At 55.9% G+C, this 15,529-nt stretch overlaps 1 protein-coding gene across 1 annotated transcript in view; it reads left to right on the top strand.

The window, feature by feature from the left end:
• Positions 1-5,922, top strand: part of LRIG2 (leucine rich repeats and immunoglobulin like domains 2) — a 31,646-nt gene extending 25,724 nt beyond the window's left edge. Inside the window, exons 17-18 of the mRNA XM_068159552.1 lie at positions 824-1,105; positions 1,739-5,922. Coding sequence (XP_068015653.1) covers positions 824-1,105; positions 1,739-1,968 — 512 coding nt within the window. The 3' untranslated portion in view covers positions 1,969-5,922. The remainder of the gene's footprint in view (positions 1-823; positions 1,106-1,738) is intronic.
• Positions 5,923-15,529: the final 9,607 nt, after the last annotated feature.

The following is a 15,529-nucleotide window of genomic DNA, read 5'->3' as shown; positions in this document are numbered from 1 at the left end:
AGGTGACTTTTCCTAGGGATGAATTCAGGTTGATCTGAAATTTTCCATTGATCCTTTTGAGTTTGAGGCCTCTCCTGGTCTTCCTGGAGTGCTTGTTTCTATTCTGCTATCAAGGCTTCTGCATTCCCTGTGCTTCATTTCACCTTTGGTCCAGCAGCATCTGGGCTCACATTCTCCACAAGTGCCTTTGTGTGTAAGTGTCTTGACTGCTGTCCTTCAGGTGCCAGGGCAGTGCAGGTCCCTCCGGAGGCTCTTTGATTCAGAGCCTGTGATCTGTGCAGCAAGGTGGTGATGCCATTAGAGAGTTCCAAGGTTAAATGTCAAGGTAGATTTCTCTGCTGTTTCTTTCCTTTGTCATCTCAAGAGTCCAGGCAAAGGAGATGGAAACTAAATTCTCTTGGAAGGTGACTTTTGTCCTTGGCATAAGCCTCCTGCCTCTGCCAGACGTGCAGCCTGCCTGCTGCAGTCAGAAGCAAAGGGTCTGAGCTATGCCCAAACGAGGTAGGGAAACTTCTCAGGATGTTTGTGACAATGAGTCTACAGAGAGAGGATTTTTTTTCACCTCCCAAATGCTGAGGAGCCTCCCAACCCTGACAGAGGCTGGTTTGCCCAGGAGATCCTTTGGTGTACATTTTCCCCATCTGATCATGGTCCCCTCCCTCTGGGCTGTGGTCCTGCTGCAGAGAGTCTGTAGAGGAAGGAAATGAGAAGCAGCTCATCATAATGACCCCGTGGTCTGGTCTGAGGTGTGTTGGCACACAGGGTGCCAGTCTGGTACCAAGGCACTCTTTTGAGAGTACTTTGCTTTCCCATTGTTTCTCAGGTGGTGCAGCACCGTTGGTGATCTGCTCAGACTGCTATGACAATGCCAACATCTACTCCAGGACACGAGAGTACTGTCCGTATGCCTACATCACAGAAGAGGACCCCCTGGATCCAGCTCTCCCTAATCTCATGGTGCAGGTGCCAAAGGAAATGTACCCAGCACGTGCCCAGCATGAAAGCAGTGCTCTTGACAATCTCTTGGCAGACAGGGACATGTCTGTCTTCCTCACCAACCATGACAAAATCAGTGAGAAGAAAATCTCCTCCCAGCAGGTGAATGGTGAGTGGCTCCTTTTCCTTATTGGTTGCCTTGTGTTCCCTGGTAACTCCTCGTGCTGAGAGGCCTCATTCCCCTGGTCAGCTTTGTGCTCCCTTCACTATTCACACTCAGCCAATCCTTCAAGTGAGCACAGCTTGTGGAGTAGCTCACTGTTTGTACCCCACCTCTTCTCAGAACTGGTTCTCAGCTTTCATCCAGTGCCCAAGAGTTGCAGAGTGGTGTTAAAAAGGGGGTAGTTACTCATCTGCAGCTCATCTGTAGCTTGTGGAACGTGGGTGAGTCTCTGCCATGTACCTCAAGGCCCTCTATGGGCCAAGAGTTAAATCTTCATGTAAGAGAAATCAAGCAGCCCTCCTGTTAGAGCCGGCCTGAGTAAAGGGCTCCAGAAGTTTTGCTGGGTTTCTCTTTTTTTGGGGGGGTAAATTGCTTGTGTTTACCTTGACTTTCTTCCAGGCAGGCTTTCAAGAATTCACTCTGGACCTGAGTTGTTCCTGGGAGAAAACCCAGTAAAATAAAACCAAAACCAGAGCAGCAGCCTCAGAGGCTCTCAGGGCTGAGTCACGCCGCTCAGAAAGCTTTGGCTGTCTTTACCATCGACTGACTCCTGTCCACCTTCTGTATTGTCTTCCTCAGAACCCTTTCAGCTGCCTCTGTGGGGAGTGAACAAGGACCTGGCTCTCTCTCACTCTCACTTCCTGCACCAGCAGGCAGCGCGGGAGCCCCCCCGAGCGCTGCGCGGCGAGGGGCTGGCGGAGGGCGACCGGGAGCCGGCTGCGTCCCCCCGGCCCTGCCCCAGGCCCCGGGAGCATCACCTGGACTTCAGCAGGGCACGGAGCGTCCATGACCACAGTGACACCACGTAAGACACTTAGTGAAGCCTCCCATCCAATCCCTCTCCACTGACTTGTATTTGCTACCTCAGGACTTAGCCCAAGGCCAAAGACCCTCCCCTCGTGTCCCTGTGTCTGCAGGCCCAGCCCCGTTCAGCAGAGCTGGGCTCTCCAGGAGGAGGAGGCACCTGCCCTCCTTGCACTTCCGTGTTCATAGGATGTTGGGGTTGGAAGAGACCTTTGAAGATCATCAAGTCCAACCCCCCCTGCCAGAGCAGGAGCATAGAATCCAGCACAGGTCACACAGGAACACATCCAGATGGGGCTGGAAAGTCTCCAGAGCAGGAGACTCCACAACCTCTCTGGGCAGCCTGCTCCAGTGCTCTGTGCCCCTCACAGTGAAGAAATTCCTCCTCATGTTGAGGTGGAACCTCCTGTGCTGCAGCTTACATCCATTACCCCTTGTGGTGACAGGTGGGAGTGAGCAGCAGGGAACAACACACGGATGATTAGTGCTGCCTGTGAGAGCAGCACTGACCCACTGATTCTCTGATGCTGGAAGCAGCCTTTGTGCTGTTGCATGCTTTGGGAATCCCTCCAGGATGCACAGCTCTGTCACACTGCACTGGCTGCTGGGAAGCAAGTGTCCAGGGCCCTCCTCATGGAATTCCCCAGTGGTTGTGAGCGTGAAGCTCTTGGCCAGCTTTGTGTTCCTTAGGGGCTTGGGCAGGCATCGGTTACCAGGCTCACTCTGGGGCTTGTTCTCTCCTCTGAATGATTGAACTCAAGTTGTAAATAAATTAGCATTTATAAATATTTTGTATACACCAAGCATTTAAATGTGTTGGCTGTAATGTAAATATATTTTTTATTATGCCAAAGTATGTATCACACTGTTGTAGTCTTGACAGCTGCATATCAAGCCATAGGGGGGGGGGGGGTTTGGGTGGGCCTGGAAAGTTGCTTCTGAAGGGATGGAGCTGCCTTTGTGTTGGAAAGAAGTGAGTTTGCTGTAGGTAGGTGGTGAAACTGTGACATTGCTGAATTTCATGGGTTAAAAACCAACTCCAGGTGCATTAACCTGACTGCAAGGTGATCCATTTCATCCTGAGGAGAGAGACTTGGGGGTGCTGGGGGAGGAGAAGCTCAACATGAGCTCTCAATGTGCACTTGCAGCCCGCAAAGCCAATCAGATCCTGGGCTGCATCAGGAGAAGTGTGGCCAGCAGGTCGAGGGAGGTGATCCTCCCCCTCTACTCAGCCCTGGTGAGACCCCACCTGGAGTACTGTGTCCAGTTCTGGAGCCCCTATTACAAGAGGGATGTGGAGGTGCTGGAACGTGTCCAGAGAAGGGCCACAAGGATGATCAGAGGGCTGGAGCACCTCTCCTATGAGCACAGACTGAAGGAGTTGGGGCTGTTCAGTCTGCAGAAGAGAAGGCTCCGAGGTGACCTCATTGTGGCCTTCCAGGATCTGCAGGGGGCTACAGGAAGGCTGGGGAAGGACTGCTCAGGATCTCAGGTAGTGATAGGACTAGGGGGAATGGAATGAAGCTGGAGGTGGGGGGATTCAGGCTGGAGGTGAGGAGGAAGTTCTTCCCCATGAGAGTGGTGAAGCCCTGGAATGTGTTGTCCAGGGAGGTGGTTGGGGCCCTGTCCCTGGAGGTGTTTAAGCCCAGGCTGGATGAGGCTCTGTCCAGCCTGATCTAGTGTGGGGTGTCCCTGCCCATGGCAGGGGGGTTGGAACTAGATGATCCTTGTGGTCCCTTCCAACCCTGAATGAAACTATGAAACTATATGACAGAACCCCAAGTGTTCAGGACAGACTCCTGTTGGAGTGTTGGGAGAGTCCTTACACCTCTCTGCTGGACACCTGCCTTGTCTAGCAGAGCACAAAGCCCACCAGACCCCACCTTAACAGTGGCCTTCACCTCTGCTCCAGCTGCAGCATCCGACCTCCTGAAAGGCCTGGCAAAGAGCAGTGCTCAAAATGATTCCTTCTGGTCAAAGAGCTGTGAGATGAGATTTGAGTGGTTTGTTTCAGAAGTGTCTGTTGCAGAGAGGTCTCCATCTGGGGTTTTTTTCTTGCCAGCTGACAGTGAAGTGAACTTTAAAGAAGGATGTTGTGATGAGGAGCAGTGGATAAATTGGGAGAGCATTTAGCAGCTCCTTAGTGAACTCTGCTGTGGGTGTTGTTCCCTCTGCACAGCCAAGAGGCATGTGTAGTTTAGAACACTTGTGTTGTGTCCTTCCTGCTGGGGAGTATCAGGCAAAACTGTTGCCCTCTTGAACTCTCTGGTAGTTCCCCAGACCTCAGGGTGGCCAGAGTGCTTAAATGTTTGACAGGTGAGAAGTGAAGCCATAGCTTCAGCCACTGAGTGCAGAAAATCCAGTGCTGACTGAGACAGGAAGCTCAAACTCCTGGTTGTGGTGGGATATGCCTGACAAAGTGAGGAGGAAGAGCATGGTAAAGACCTCCTGGAAAGTTCTTTCTTCTGGGACAAATGCAAAGGGGTTAAAGACTCCTCAGTGGTGGCTTTTGAGCACTATGTTGTGCTGAGCTCTAGAGCTCCTCAGCCTCTTGCTGTGTGCTCACATCTGAAGAGCCAAGGGCTTCCTTCCTTCCCAGTCGTGGCTGTGTTTCTGCCAAGCCTTAGGGTATGCTCTAAAATGGAAACAGCTGCCAGGGAAGCCCTTTGGACCAGCCCAGGAGAGGTATGCAAGGCTCCCAGTGCCCTGTTCCTGGAGAGAAGGGGGTGTGACTGAGGGAGCAGATGCAGTTGTGCAAAATCACAGTTCAGCTCTGGAGGCTGTGGATTCTTTGAGCAGATGAGTGAGGGAACACTGGGAATAATTATGTTCCCACAGCTCTTTTGGGCATGAGTAACAGTCAGATGTCTGCAAATGAGCAAATACCAAGGGCTCTTACCATGCTCTCCTGGCAGCTGTGGTTGCTTTGATAGCCAGCAGCTTTAGTAAGAAGAGGATCCACTTGTCCCTGACCTTTGGGTAGAGTAGGAGCACAGGTGTGTTAAACTCTGTGGGGCTCTGTCATGTGAAATGTTTTAGTAACATACATGCCACAAAGCAAAAAAGACCTTTAAGCTCATTCCTTTGTGGCTTTATTTCCCCCAGGCTTTTCCTTTCCAGGCAGCATTTAAGACATGGTGCTTATTTTCAATCCAGAGTTGTCTCTGTTGCAGAAACCCAGTACTGTCAGTTCAGATCCAGATGAGAAAGGTCATATCATGAGACCAGAGCAGCAGAAAAGCCTTGTCCTCTTGTGCTGCTGCTGCTGCTTTTCCAGATCCTCACCCTAGCTGCTGTGGCAGAGCTGCTCAGCATGGGCAGAGCTACCATTTCCCACTCCTGCTGCCCTGTCTGGCAAAGGCCTCTTGCTCTTCCTTTCCTCCCTCTCTCCTACAGAGCTGAGCTCATACAGGTCACAGGAGAGCTGGGGGTGTCCTGGCCATAGCTGTACCTCAGGCACAGGACCAAAGCCTTAAACTCAGTGGGGTCTGCACCAGAACAAACCCAAGTGCTCTTGAAGCCACCTTAGGATTTCAGTGAGGCGTTGGTCTGCCAGTGCTGCTGCTGGGAGCTGGGACATTTGCATCCTTCAGAGCCTGAGAGCTGGCTGTGAATAGCTGTGCTCAGCCTGGGAAAAGCCTCCTAGGCAGACCTGCAGCAAAACCCAGCTCTCCCCTATCCCCCTCTCCTCCAGCAGTGCAGACAGGACAGTGGCCATTGGGTTTCCAGTGATCACAAACAGGTTTCTTCAGTCAATGCCAAAGTGCTAGCAGGCAGGAGCTGGGGGGCCAGGAGGCAGCCTGAGCAGAGCTGCTGCTCTTCCCTCTTGCTATTTCCTGGTGTCTATTTATATTTTTTTTCCACCTAAGAATGTATATTTTGTATAGCATGTGTAATATATGTTTGTCTATTGTAATATACCTTCAATAAACTGCTATAGACACTGAGCATCCTCTGGGGCTGGGAGCTTGCACCTCAAATCATTCGCTTTTGTTCTGAGACGCTTCACTTTCGCAGGGGGAAGAGCTAAGCCAGTGAACTTTGCCACCTGGATGTGTTCCTGGGCAGCTGGCTCCACATGCCCCTGCTTGAGCAGAGGGTTGGCCAAGGTGACCCCCCAAGGTCCCTGCCATTCTCTCTTCTGTGGTTCTTGCTCCAGTTTTCCACCCTGTGCCACTCCTGAGGGTGTCTGGGTGCTTCTCCCGCGGTGCTGCTGCCTCCGGGCTTGGAGACTCGACATCCTCTGTGCCCCCAGCTCTCTTCTCTTGCTGTTCAGATCCTTTGAAGTACCAAAGAGATTTTCTTCCTGGCAGCAGACTGTCAGGGTGAGTTGGTAAGATCATGCCCCTGTGTCCCTGCTACCCTCCCCCCCACCGAGCCCCTTGCAGTGATGTACCCTGCTGCCATCACTGCTCCCATGCTGGTTTGTGTTCTGACAGCTGACCACCTTTGCTCTCTGCTCTGTTCTCTGTGCTTCACCATTTCACCTGCTCACAGCTCTCAGCACTGTGTAGCTTTCCCCAGGCTGGTCTGAGCTCCTGGAGCTGCCTCATCCTCTGCTTTTGCTAGCAAGTGAAGCTTGCACCCAAGGGAGCCTCCACGAGCGCTGCCCTACACGCAATGCTGCTGCACTGGCAGCCTCCAGCTCAGGGCTGCCCTCTCCTTAAGGACCAGATTGTCCCAGAGCATCCCCAGATGCAGCTCCTGGGGGCACCACCCGGCCTGGACAGAGGCTGCCTCGCCCTGGGTCCCCTCCCAGCTCTGTGTCCTGGTGACCTGCATCTGCTGCCCCTCTTGGGGACCTGTTGCATCCATCAGACCTGTGCTGGAACATCCCAACAGCAAAGCCAGGCCGGGAGCAGATGTCCCTGCTTCTCATGAGCTGAAGAGCTGCCTTCCCCTGCCTCCAGGCCCTGGCCTCCTGCATTCATCATCTCACAGACCTGGTGACCAGGGGCAGCTGCAGCCTCAGGCTGCACCTGGCTGGGCAGGTGTGAGTGGAGCCCTCCTTGCTATAAACTCTGGGGTTTCCTGGGGCACCAGAGCTGAAACACCCACAGTGTGTCCACAGCATTCCCCAGATCCCAGCTCTTTGTGTGCTCCTATGGATTTTCAGGCCCCTCCAATTGCCAGGGGATGGCCTCACCAATCCATGCTGACCCCACAGGCCTCGATTTCCCCAGGAGCGTGGTGAAACCCCACCCTCTGCTGTGCTCCCTGCACCCAGCCACTCAGGAAAAACCAGCTCCTGCCTTCCCTGGCTGAGTTCAGCTCTGCCTGCTCCGTTCTGTGCATCAGAGCCCTGGCTGGGTGTCAGAGCACCGCCAGCTCTTGAAGATAAGATCATGAATAGTTAATGCTCTCAGTTACCCAAGCATGTTTAAAAATTAACACAAGCCTGGTGCTGACGAGATTGAAAAACTGGGTCATCAAAGGGAGGCAAAACAGCAAACAATTGCATCTACCCTTGGGCTTCACTAATGACTGAGCGTTCGTGGAAGCTCCTCTCCCTTCCTGGCTTTAATCCTTCAGTGCTTCAGCACACTGGATGCTGCCTCATTAAAGCACCTTCGCCCCCGCCTGCCGGATCCTCTTCGCCTCCTCCCCTCCCCGTGGGAGTTTGTGGCCCCTTCAGATGAGTCTCCAGGCTCGGCGCTGACGGTGCTGGCCCCACGCGTGTCCCTGCCTGTGCCGTGGGGGCCTGGGCACGGCAGAGCCATAGAGATTCTGGGCACATGGGTGTGATGGTCCCAGGGAGCTGTGCCTAGGGCTGTGGCTGGGGGCAGCCAGCCCTCTGCCCCCCAAGCAGCTGCAGCCCTCGTGCCAGTGATGCTCCCACTCTGGAAGCAGCTCTCTCTGTCCCTGGAGTCCCTCCAGGTGCCTGCTTGGAAAGGTCACTGCCTCCTGCCAAATCCACCCTGGTGTTTCAAGTCCTTCAGGCAGTGCACTGAACAAGGGAATAAGCAAATAGCTGAGATGGAAGGAGAAGTTGTCCTTGGGTCCATGGGAGTCCCAGCCTTGGCAAGGCTTTGGCAGGACAGGCTCTGGTGCCAAGGCAGCCATGGCTGTCACCTGCACCAGCAGCCCAAACGGTGAGCTGCACTTCCCCACACGCAGGAAGCTGCAGGATCCTTTTGCAGAAGGAAGCTGGGCCCCTGCAGGTAGGTGAGAGGAGGGAGCAAATCGGCCCCAAGCTCTCATTTTTGTGGCTGTTGCCCTGCAGTAGCTAAGGAAAGCGCAGGGGCAGGGAGTTGGGTTCCCTCACCCTGGAGAGCAGGCAGTGGCATAGGACTGCATGTGGGTGTCTGCTGGTGCTGCAGCACTGAGCCTGCCCTGGCTGCCTCTCCCTCCATCTCCAGGTGAGTACAGGAGGGGGGAGTTGGTCACCTGCTTTGCCTTCCCCATGCCAGCCTGGCTGACTGTGGGTCTGCTCATCCTCACTGTGCTGAGCCAGTCAGGATGGGAAACAGGGTGGGCAGCCTCGGAGTGTCCTTTAATCAAAGACCTTTTCTCCCCGGCCTGGGAAGCAGCCCCTGGGCCGGGGTTCCTGTTGGCAGGGAAATGGAGCATATCAAAGCCTCTCTTTATCTCATTTTCTCCCATTGAGCTGCATCGATCAGGCTGCGGGGGGCCACGAGCTGCTTAAACCCTGAGTGGTTATCGACAGCCCCACGGCAGCTGCCGGCCCCGTGCCACGGGACCGCTCCTGCTCTGCCCCTGCTGCCCGTGGCTGATGCCAGGGAGCTGCCCTTCAGCCACCAGCAGCATTCTGCAGCGGCTCCGTGCCCGGGCCCGAGGCAGAGCTGCGCTGAGGGAAGGGTTAAAGCCGCATCCCCAGAGCCCTGACGCACAGCCCTGGGCTCTCATTCCAGCTCATCTCTCCTGGCAGAGGCAGATTTCCCCTCAATGAGATTCTCTTGCGCACAACTTGCGTGCGGCGCCGGGGAGAAGGGCTCCGCTCATCGCTCTGAAGCTTCAATTTCACCTCAGGTTTTAATGCCTCTCTGAAGCCTCACGCATGGAACTCGCCCAGCAGTTAGACAAATCCCCGACGTCCTTGCTCAGATTGATGGCCGCAGGACACTGCGGCGCATCCATCCCCCGGGGGGCTGTGATTTGTGACCCGCCAGAGGGGATTGCGGGATGCAGAAATAAACCTCCTCGGTGAGCAGCTCAGGGCCTGCTGAGAACGTCCCTGGCTGAGGGACAGCCTGGCTGGACGGAGCCAGGAGCTGCTCTGCAGAGCAGGACTGAGCCCTCTGAAACGTTTTAATTAACATAAAACAAACGCACAGGAAAGGGCCAGCCATGAGATGCCTTCGCTCCCTGAGCCTCGTCCCTGCTAATTAAGCAGTGTGTCAGCGCAAGTGACCTACAGCCAGCACTGCACCCAATTTGCATTTAAATTGAAAGCCATATTTTTAAAATAAACTTTCATTAAGCCCTGTTTGTTTGCCTTGCCAGGTGTCCACATTATCGAGCCCTTCCCTGATGGTTATGGATGGCTTCTGGGCTGGCAGCAGCTCTGTGGGTCCAGGTAGCTTGGGCAGGTGCAGCCCTTCCTGCCCTGGGACGCTCTGACACAGGGATGCAGAGCAGGTTTGGGTGAAGCATCTGCTGAGCGCTGCCCCAGCGTTCCCACTTGGGCTGTTCAAGCTCAGGACTGTGCTCCTGGCAGCGGGAGGCTCTCTGCGTCCTTCTAAGCGAGGCGTCGCTTTTCTACCTGGTGTTTTTCCACCCTCTGTTGTCATTCCCTACGGGAGCAGCATCAGCTGCAGAGGGCTCCCTTGCGGGGCTGGGGCTGAGCCAGAGGAATTTTACGGAGAGGTTTTCCCTCTGCAGCTCCCAGCCTGCCCCTCTGGCTGCCCAAAGCTGAACCCCACCTGCTGCTGCAGTGTTAAGGAGCAGGTTGTGTAACGGTGCCCCAGCCCCGCGGTCACCTGTGCCGAGCCAAGTGCCTGCAGCTGCAGCGAGCAGGAGCACCTGGCCGGCAAGAGAGGAGCATCCACCTGTCTGTGCTGCAGAGGGGATGGGGGTTGGCACACTGGTTGGCTTGGTGCTGACGGTACCAGCCCAGCAGGGGTGTGGTGGGGAACCTCAGAGGGACACCTCAGGCTTTGCTGTGAGCTCCTGGGCTGCAGCCCTCAGGTTGCTGAGCTGGCACAGCCCCAGGGAGCCGACTCCTCTGGATACCTTTCATCTCGCTGTCTTTCAGTGAGTCCTCTGGCTCCTTTTCACGGTGACTGACGCAAAAGCATCTGGCTGGTCTCCATCCCCCTCTGCAGCCAGTCTGGGTGACAGGTCCCAGCCCCGGCAGCAGCCGTAGCTCAGGGGGCTGTGGTGCTCCTCCGTGTGTGATGCAGACCAACAGCACAGGGCAGCACCTTCTGCTGAGTCCGTGATGGATATTACCTGCCTGCCCCATCCCTGGTGCACCAGAGTGCTTTCCTCTCTCCCCTGGGCTCTGTGGCCATTGGGCTGGTGTGCTGCTGAGCTGGCTGTGGTGACACTGAGGTCTCCAATGGGTTGGTGCTGTGGTATTGGTGCTACTGATCCTCTCTGTCCCAAAGCTGAGCTCCTGCAGTGACCAAGGTGGTGGTACCTGGCGGCCCACTGAGGTCCTGCCCTCCCTTTGGGCTGCCCTTAGCTCCTCTGCTGGGGCCTGACAGCTTCGATTTCTTTCTCCTGGCTAGAGAACATGAGGTTTCTGACAGCTGCCTTTGCCATTCTTCTTCCCTTAATGCTGTTGTTGTTTTGTGTTACTGTCAAATTGCATCTTATTAAAGCTCCTCTCATCCTGTCAGCAGCAGATGAGGAGTGTGAAGGGCTGCGTAATCTGCTGGCTCTGTCTGGGGAAATTGCCTTCCATTATTGATAAGGCAGCGCTGCCTTCGGAGGACACAGCTCTGCTGCGTGCTGGAGTGGGAGCCAGGGCAGCACCCTCAGCCCTGCTGGTGCTGGAGTGGCCTCCCAGGGAGGTCAACCTGCCCCTGGCCTGGGCAGGTGGGGAGAAGAGCCAAGAACTGGCTGATGTGAGGTGGGCACAGGATGCTTTTGGTGGACACCTCTCCTGCTGACCCTGCCCAGAGTATCCCTTCTGGTGCCTCGGAGGGGAGCAGAGAATTCACTGCCCACCTCTGTGCTGCAGTTTGGTAACGTGGCACCTGCAGATGTGTCCAGCTTGGCACAAACAGGAGCTCCAAGAGAACTGGGCACCAGGCAGGAGAAAAAAGGCTGCCCTGGCTGATTTGGTCTGGGGGCTGCTCTGAGCACCAGCAGGGTGGTGCCTGTCAATGGCCAAGCTCCTGCCCCACACAATCCCCTTGGGTGCCAGTGGGGTGTCAGGGGGAAAGGAATCTAGGTCATCACAGAAGCTCTCTCTGAACATTAAACATTTATCTCTGTTTACAGCAAGTCCCAGCTCCTGGCTGCAGAGGAGGGGCAGCGGTGCCGGGAGCACTGCACGTGTGTGCCCACGTGTGCCCAGGTGTGTGCCCACATGTGTGTGCCCAGGTGTGTGCCCATGAGTGTGCCCACATGAGTGTGCCCCTGTGTGTGTGCCCACCTGTCTGCCCACCTGTCCCTGAGTGAGGGTGCAGGTGTGGTGCAGGTGGCATCGGGCACCTGGGCCATTTCAGAGCCAGCCCTGGGTGTCCTTTGCCCACTGCCTGTGCCTCCACCGCTGCCTTCAGAGGGTCTTGGCTGTGCTTAGGTTTGCCCCCACCCCAGATCAGTGCTGGTTACTGAAGGGGTAACTGGTCCTGGGAGCCGGTGGAGCAGGCTGGGGGTGCTGGCCAGGAGGGGGACAGGCAGGGAGAGGACAGTGCTCTGCTATCCCGAGGAGCTATCTCCGGTTCCCAGGGCGGGTCTCGATCTGCCGATGGGCTCCGGTTACTCGCGCTGGGAGCAGAGCTCTCTGCCCGCGGCTGACACTTCCCACGGCTTGCTAAAAATTCCTTGGCACCGGAGCGGTTCCTCCAGCACCGTTCAGCTGGAGGGAGCTGTTTGCACCCACGAAGCACGGACACCCTTGGCTGTCACGGGGCTGGCAGGAGGAGCTGGGCAGAGCTGGTTCTTGGGCAGGGTTCACGGTGGGCAGGGGACACTGCCAGGATGCAGGATCTGCAGGAAGTGCCTGCATCTGCCCAGGCACATTTAACACCCTCCCTTCTCAGGTGACAGCATGGCAAATGCTCATCCCTCAGCCTTTCCCCACGGCAACCATGCAGAGATCTACTGCCAGCAGTGGGCATGGGACTGGCACCCCTTACAGCCCCAGAGATGCACCTTGGGCCCCCCAATGAGAGCCCCAGGACCTGCTGCCAGTGCCCACTGCTGATGGCTGGGGCCTGCCCATCCGTCTGCAGCCTCAGCAGGAGCCCAGCAAAAGGCTCTGCTGCCCTTGTTGGAAGCCATCGTAGCAGGAGCTACTTTTTTGCTGGTAAGTCTGGCTTTTAACGAGCTGACTGCCAGGCTGGTGAGTAGTGCAGCTTGGAAGTGAAAGGAGGGCTCAGGGCCAGGCTGGAGCAAGCAGCCAGCCCTGCAGGTACAGCAGGTCCTGTGCAGCAGGCAGGGCAGGCGGCAGCAGTGCCTGGAAGCAGATCTCCTCCTGGACTGCTTCTCAAGTTGCCTTTTTAAACCTTGGGTTCCCACAACGCATTCCACGAGCTTTTCCCATAAGCATGATCCAGGAGCAGCTTTGATGGGAACATCAAGGTTTGATGTGTGTGAGCTCAGAGAGGGAAAGCAGGAGGCTCCAGAGGTCCCAGCCCCAGGCAGAGCCAGCTCCATCCTCTCAGGAGCATTTGCAGCAAGGTCAGAGCCGCCTCGATGGGTGCCATGCTCCAGACCCCAGCAGCTGGCTCCCCCCTACCCTTGCAGCAGGGCTGGAGCACAGCAGATTGCTAATTACTGTTAACAGTCCCAGACTGCCACGTGCTGCCTGCCTGCCTGGAACAGATGGAGTTGGAGCTCCTCAAGGTCTTGGATGTAGGTGGTTTGCACTGGATGAAACCCTCTGTGACCCCTAGCTCCTCCTTGGGAAAACCCAGTCCCAGGCAGGAGGTTCAGGGAGTGCTGGAGCCCCAGCAGCTGCAAGCTGTGGTGCTGCAACCCAAAGGGCAGGAGCATTGCTCACCTTGGCTGCTCAGCCTCGAGAGTCATAGCACATGGGGGCTGCCACCAGAGCTGCCTTGGCATGTCTCTGCCACATGGCTTGGTCATGCCAGGCCCCAACACTGCCCTGTTTGGTTTCCAGCAGCCACTCAGCTCACACAGCCTCAGAGTAGCCTCTGCAAGGGAAGCATTTGGAGTCAGAATGGCTTGGCTGGAGCTGCTCATGGCCAGATGTCCTCACAGGAGAAGAAACCTGGGGCAGATGCCAGCTGGTGGGTTCTGTCACCACCACATGTACTGGAGACCTGGGGAACAGCCCACACTGGACAGCACCTTAGCAAAGCACCTGGGCACGGGGCTGGGGCTCAGTGGTTTGGTGGCTCTGCAGGAGCTGTGTCTCTCCAGGAAGGTCAGTGCCAGGAACTTAGGCCTGTCCACAGAACTGCTGCCCCTCTCAGAGTGGGCTGCAGCCAGGAGAGGCTGTGGTGATGAACTGTGTGCTGCTGCCAGGAGCAGCTGCTGAGCAGCAGAGCGCTGTGAGCAGAGCAGAGTCGCCTGCAGGATGGATGTGGAAGCAGTGCCACAGATTCCTCCAACACCACTGCATGGGAGGGGGGGGAAGAGTTAAAGGCTAACTCAGAATCTGGATGATTTCCAGGAGTAAACAAACGGAAAGGTGCTTGTGGACGGTTGTTAAAAGAGAAGTTCTTCACTTTGGGGGTTGAGATGAGGCAGCTGCAGCTGCATCCTCCTGCCTGGCTGCCTCTTCTTGTCCAGGAGCAGCACCAGTAGGTGCTCACGGCCAGGGCTGTGACTGAAGGGGGATGTGAGAGTCTGCAGACCCCGCTGCAGTGCCTGGGTTCCTGCCTGGCCCGTGGGGGACTTGTGGCTTGGCTGGAAATGGGGAGGAGGAGAAGCAGTGCTGGACCTTGTGGTGCCCATCCAGCCCCAGTTTAAATTCTGGAGCTGATTTCCCACAAAGGTAATTTTCTGCTTCTCTGACTCAATTCTATTCATCTTTTAGAGGGTAATTAGCATCACTTCGGTGTTCTCTTATGCCCAACTAATTGCACCTTGTTTCAGGAGTGAAAGTTAATGCCTCTCCATTTAGGTTAGTGCAGCAATTTATGATTAGGGATGAGGCCAGGCAGAAGCATACAGCAGGGGAGCTGCTGGCCACTTGCACCAGGGGAAAGATTCCCTGCTTGATGTCTGAGCTGCTGCAGGGTGCTGCAGCTATGCAGCGAGGAACCAGCAGTGACAATGCTGCATACAGGTCAGAGCCCAGCTCCTGGCTGGGCCAAGGTGCCAGCAGCCATGCCCATGCCTGTGGGTGGCAGCTGGCAGGGGTGTCAGAGTGCAGCTGTAAGGTGTGTCAAACAGAACCAGCAGCCACATGGGGATCAGTGATGGGACTCATGGCCAGAGTGGCTCAGCTGGGTCTGGCTTTGATTCCCCCAGGGAAGCAAAAGAGACTGGAGGTGGCTGCAGGGGAGATGGGGGTCAGCACAGCGAGGTCCTCCCTGGAACACTTCACTGGGGGGTGATGTGGGCTGGGCCAGCCTCCTAATACAGCAATGTCTAACTAACCTGTGGCCAAGGGTTTACTTTTAGGCAGTGTGACCTAATTGCTCCTGCCTGCACCCCAGCCCCTTGGCTGTTGCCCTGCTGCAGGTCTTGCTGGGACTCCCTTCCAAAGGGGCCTCCCTTCCCTGCCAGACAAAGGCATGGATGCCATGCTGCTCACCAAAGCCTTGGGGGACCAGAGTCCCCGGGAGCCTGCCCAGCTCTGGGTGTGTGCTGGGCCATCAGCAGCAGAGCTTCAGCCTGCAAGCACCAAGCAGCCCACGTGCTTGGAGGCCTCCTTTAAGGGGCTGCTGATGAGGCATCAGTGACTTTGATAGCGTCAAGGACTGGGAAGTAAATACCTCCGCTATAAATCTTGTCTGCTTTAAAGTAGGTTAGCTTTTCAAAGGGCTTTAGTTCTTAGGAATTTAATATTGCCATGTCAATTGTAAGACAAGTAATTGGATGGGGAGAAGGTTGTTACTGGAACCTGAGATTAAAGGCAGGATTTGAAACGCTGCGGTGCGTGCGGGTGGGCGAATCTGCGCCCTGCAAATGCGGCTCTGGAGGGTTCCCAGGCAGGCTTCTGTTTGAAGTTGGCTCTGCTGCTCCACAAGGATCACTCTGCCTGTGCTGTGTCCTGCACAGCTCCAACAGGAGAGGGCTGCTGGAGCTGTAGCTAGGGAGAGAGGCCTGCAGTGATAGGCAATGGCTTCAAACTCGACAAGAGTAGGTTTAGGTTGGATATTAGGAACAAGTTCTGCATCAGGAGGGTGGTGGAATGCTGGAACAGGTTGCCCAGGGAGGTGGCTGGGGCCCCATCCCTGGGGATATTCAAGGTGAGGCTCAAGAGGGCTCTGGGCAACCTGATCTAGTTGAGGATGT

This window comes from Melanerpes formicivorus, unplaced genomic scaffold, assembly GCF_026170545.1.
Source record: "Melanerpes formicivorus ecotype bairdi unplaced genomic scaffold, bMelFor1.0.p_v2 SCAF_46, whole genome shotgun sequence".
Classification (NCBI taxonomy): Eukaryota; Metazoa; Chordata; class Aves; order Piciformes; family Picidae; genus Melanerpes; species Melanerpes formicivorus.
This window is presented reverse-complemented; position numbering and strand designations above follow the sequence as displayed.